Source organism: Terrapene carolina, unplaced genomic scaffold (assembly GCF_002925995.2).
Source record: "Terrapene carolina triunguis isolate 2854851 unplaced genomic scaffold, T_m_triunguis-2.0 Scaffold32936, whole genome shotgun sequence".
NCBI lineage: Eukaryota > Metazoa > Chordata > Testudines > Emydidae > Terrapene > Terrapene triunguis.
In genome coordinates this window covers 1-4,621 of record NW_020697287.1, presented here as the reverse complement: position 1 = coordinate 4,621, position 4,621 = coordinate 1, and the positions used below count along the sequence as shown (strand labels likewise).

General features: G+C 69.0%; 1 protein-coding gene across 1 annotated transcript in view; it reads right to left on the bottom strand.

The window, feature by feature from the left end:
• LOC112125685 (pleckstrin homology domain-containing family A member 4-like) overlaps positions 1–4,617 on the bottom strand; it is a gene marked incomplete at its 5' end in the record, with an annotated part of 8,786 nt that extends 4,169 nt beyond the window's left edge. The window contains 11 exons of the mRNA XM_026663254.2: positions 69–218; positions 743–823; positions 1,272–1,343; positions 1,527–1,625; positions 1,712–1,777; positions 1,972–2,560; positions 2,670–2,942; positions 3,116–3,231; positions 3,521–3,618; positions 3,779–3,851; positions 4,510–4,617. Coding sequence (XP_026519039.2) covers positions 69–218; positions 743–823; positions 1,272–1,343; positions 1,527–1,625; positions 1,712–1,777; positions 1,972–2,560; positions 2,670–2,942; positions 3,116–3,231; positions 3,521–3,618; positions 3,779–3,851; positions 4,510–4,617 — 1,725 coding nt within the window. The remainder of the gene's footprint in view (positions 1–68; positions 219–742; positions 824–1,271; positions 1,344–1,526; positions 1,626–1,711; positions 1,778–1,971; positions 2,561–2,669; positions 2,943–3,115; positions 3,232–3,520; positions 3,619–3,778; positions 3,852–4,509) is intronic.
• Between the last annotated feature and the right edge of the window lie 4 nt (positions 4,618–4,621).

Here is a 4,621-nt window from a genome sequence, read left to right as displayed (position 1 = left end):
GGGTGTACGGGGACCCGGCGCCGAGACGCGGCCCCTCTGGGGTGGGGTTCGGGGCCGCTCACACTCACCAGCGCCAGGTCGCAGAGCCGGGCTCTGACTTGCACCAGCTCGTCCTGCAGCTGCCTCTGCTGGTACCAGATTTTCTCCTCCGCCAGCTCCGGGCCTTGGCATTCATCCAGCTGGTGCCGGACCAGCTCCAGGGCCTTCTCCAGCCTCTCCTGGGGGGTCCAACCCGGTTACCCCTTGGATGGGACGGGGCGGGGCCAGGAGGGGTGGGGAAGTTCCTGCCCTCCCACCCCGTCTTGGGGGGCATGGGGGAAATCCCCTGTGGCCCCTTTCCTCTGCTGGGTCACCCCCTTACGAACAGCCCAGCAATTAAGGGGTTAATGCCCCATTGCCCCCACTACCACCGCCACTCGGGGGCAGCATCTGTTTTCACCCAGCACCACCTGGTGGAAGCAATTGCCAAGCCTGCCGGTGGGGCACGGGGGCTGGGTATACGGGGACCCCTCAGCCGGCGCTGGGATGCGGCTGGCTCTGGGGTGGGGCACGGGGGCTGGGTATACGGGGACCCCTCAGCCGGTGCTGGGATGCGGCTGGCTCTGGGATGGGGCGCGGAGGCTGGGTATTGGGGGACCCCTCGCCCGGTGCTGGGATGCGGCTGGCTCTGGGGTGGGGCGCGGGGGCTGGGTATATGGGGACTCCTTGCCCAGGCTGGTGTGTGTGTGGGGGGTGAAATCACCTTCTCAGCCCGCAGCTGCCCCGTCTCCTCCTCCAGCCCCCGAAGCAGCTTGTCCTGGCCACAGAGTTTAGTCAGGAGAATCTAGGGTGGGAGGGGGGAAAAAAAAAGACACCCCGGGGGGGGGGGGGGGGGGAAACTGGGGTGTTTCAGCTGCGGCCTCCAGGTGGCGCCCTGGTTAGTGGGGGGGGGGGGTTACCGGCGTGGGGCGGACATGGGGTTCAGGTTTGGGGCGTCTCGGGCAGGAAGTGACCCTGGGGAGCGTCTCGTGTGCCAAAGGCCTGGCCAAATACCCAAAAATGCTCAGCTGTAAAAACCAGGGAGGAGGCGGGATACCAGGGTAGATGGGCCCAGGGGTCCGAGCCGGGGGAGGCGGGATACTGGGGTAGATGGGCCCATGGGTCTGATCTGGGGTAGCAGGATACAGGGGTAGATGGGCCCGTGGGTCTGATCCAGGGGAGATTTTGGGGTGTCCGGGGCATGTGGGTGACGCTCTGCATGGGGGGCAGAGGACACAGACACATACACTCACATCGGTGTCACTTTCAGCCCTGGGCTGCGCCAGCAGGGTCCTGTCCCGGGACAGAGGGGCCACGGTCCAGGGCTGGGGAAGAAAAAAGAACAAGAGGGTGAGGAGCGGAGAACCCAGGAGTCCGGCCCTCCCCCATGTTCCCCTCCCCACTCCCATGCCAGAATCCTGCCGGCCTAGCCACAGGGCGCCCCTGCAAGGGGCTGATCAGAGGATGGAGGGGGAAACTGAGGCACGGACTTGACGGGGGGTACGTACCGGAGCTCCCAGTGAGGTCCTCTTCCCCGGGGGGCGGCTGGCGAGCGGGGGCAGTGGGGGCAGGTGGAGATAGCTGGAGGAGGCCGAATGTGGGGAGATCTAGGGAGAAAGGGGCGAGGACAGGGTCAGCAGTGGGAGGACATGGGGGGCCAGGGGAAGGCGGGTGCGGGAGGAGGGTCACTCACCAATCGTCCATGGAGACGGGCACGGGGTGGGGCGGCCCCCAGGGAGGGGTACACCCGGTCTGTGAACTGCAGGGGGGAGAGAAGACAGGGGTCAGACAGCGCCGACCCCTCACCCCGAAGCACACCCCCCTGCCGAGCCTCCACCCTGCTCCCCGCAGCCCAGCGCCCCCTGCTGACCCCCCCACCCCGCTCCCCGCAGCCCAGCACCCCCTGCTGACCCCCGCCCCGCTCCCCACAGCCCAGCGCCCCCCCCAGCCTACCCGGCTCCGGAGCTGTCTCCCCAGGGCAGGTCCCAGTGTGGCCGTCTGCGGGGGGCTCTCCTCCGCCGGGGTCCCGGGCCGCGCCAGGCAGTGGCTGGGGTGGGGGCTGCGGGGGTAGCGCCCAGGGGGCCGGGCACAGGGCTCCTCGGAGGGCCGCACGTCGTAGCGGTCGGCGGGAGTCTGGGGGCGCCCAGGGATGGGCCTGCTGCCCCGCCTGGTCCCCCCGGGGGCGATATCTACCCTCCCCACGGGGGTGTGGGGCCGGGCCAGGCTGGACCCTGCCTGGACCAGCAGGGGGAGATCTTCGCAGGACGCAGCCAGCTCAGGGGCTCGAACCCTCCCGGAGGACGCCCCTGCACCCCCCTGGCCCCCCCGTGCCCCCCTGAGCTCGGCGGGGGTGGGGGGAAGGGAGTAGGAACGGGAGGAGCGGACGTGGGACTGGGCAGCTGCAGAGGGCTCCCAGGGGGAGGGGGTCTCCAGGGGGGGCTGTTCGGACTCAGGGGGGGGTGGGGAGGGTCTGGGGGGGCCGGGATGGGGGCGTTTGGCTGCCAAGGGCTCCTGGCCCCGCAGAATGCGGGACGAGAGAGAGCTGGGGGAAGAGGAGCAGAGATGAAAGGGTTAATCAGGCGGTGAGGTACCCCTGCCCCCCCCCCACACAGCGCCCCCTTCTAGAGGAGGCCAGGGCGAAAGACTCTTACCTTAGCCCCTGCAGCTCCCCCCCGAGCCCTTCCCCATTGACCGGGCTGGGGGGTGGGGCAGGGCCGCTGGGCAGGGGCCCCCCCTCGCCCTGTGCCCCCCGGCCCGTCGCAGACAGACTCTCTGCAGACGAGTGGGGCCCCGAGAGCCGGGCGATTTCCAAGGACTCGACGCTTTTGGTGAGACCCAGGTCGGGCGTGAGCGGCCGGAGGTCCTCGAAGAGACGGGCCTGGGGGGGCACCGGCCGGCTGAGCAGCTGGGGGGGCCGGCTGCTGCTATGGGGTGAGAGACAGAATAGTTACTCCACAACCCAGGAGTCCTGGCTCCCAGCCCTCCCCTCCATATTTTAACCACTAGACCCCACTCCCTTCCCAGAGCTGGGGAGAGAACCCAGGAGTCCTGGCTCCCAGTCCCCCCGATCTAACCACTAGACCCCCCCCACCCCTACATGGTGCTGGGATCACTCTCGGCCGCAGCGGACTGGCTCATGGCTCGGATCCAGCCGTTCATGTCCTCCTGGGTGTCCGCGCTGAAGTGGTACGTCCGCATCCCCCGGTGCTCGGCCTGGGGCACAGATGGGGGGGAGCGCCAGTTAGCGGGGAGGGGCCCTGACCATCGGCTCCAGAGAGCCCCCCTCCCCCGCTCTAACCCCCTAGCCCCCACTCCCCTCCCAGAGCCAGGGAGAGAACCCAGGAGTCCTGCCTCCCAGCCCCCTCCCATTCTAACCACCAGCCCCCACTCCCCTCCCAGAGCTGGGGAATAGAACCCAGGCGTCCAGGTGTCTCCAAGTGGGGGACCCCGAATGGGCTACCTGGGGGGGCGCTCTGACCAGACCGACTCCCCCCGGACTGACCTTGAATGTGAATCTTCGGCTCTTCCCCTCCCCGGGCAGCGGCCGGATCTCATAGCTGGGGAGCGGGATGCTCCCCAAAACCGCCTCCTCCCTGCTGTCTGGGGGACCCCAAAAGGAAGGGGGGATTAATGGGCTGCCGCTCCCTGCCCTGCTCCCCACAGCGCCCCCTGCCGGGGCAGGGCAGGGCTGGGGCAGCCGGGAGCTCCCCCCCTCCACTCCCCACGGAGCCCCCTGCCGGGCGGGTTGGGGGGCCGGTACCTCGGTAGTAGAAGAGGCAGTAATCGGCCAGCACAAACCAGCGTCGCTTCCACAGCTTCAGGCCGGAGCTGTCCTGGAACGAGAACCGCCCCGACAGCAGGGTGAGGGGCACAGGCAGCGATTGGGGGGCGGGGGCCCAGCCTTTCCCCTCGCCCCCCCAGCGCCCTGCCCCCCCGCCGCCCCCCCCACCCCCCCCCCCCCCCCCCCAGCCCCCCCCCCGCGGGCCAGCCCCCTTCCCCCCTTATAAAAAAAAGCCCCCCCCCCCTCACATCGCCCCCCCCCGAGCACCAACCCCATGGCACCCCACACCCTGACTAACAGCCCCCACCCCATTCCCCCAAACCTACCACCCTCTCCATCCAACCCCGAGGCCCTGTTCCCAGCCTGATCGCCCCATAGAGAGCCAGCCCCCTACATCACCCCCCAAAACTAACAGCCCCTCCCCCATGGCCTCCCAACAATCTCCACATACTAACAGCCCCTCCCTCATGCCCCCCAACAGCCCCTCCCTCAGCACCCCACCTCACCATCCCCCCACCCCATTGAGTGTCCCTGCCCTAAGCCCACCTCAATGATCTTGCCCACCTGAACTCCCAGACCCCTCTGCCCCATCACCCCCCAAGCAATCACCTCCCCGCCCTGTCGCCCCCCCAACCTAACACCCCTTTGTCCCCAATCTACCAGCCTCTGTCCCCTCCCAAAGGCAGCCCCCCCGGCCGCCCCCCTGGTACCTGTTTGCAGAGCCAGCCCCGAATGACGACGGGGGCGTTGGGGTCCCGCTTGATGGAATTTTCCCTTTTCCCGAAGGTGTGAACCCTCCGCAGGGAGCGCGACGGCTGGGGG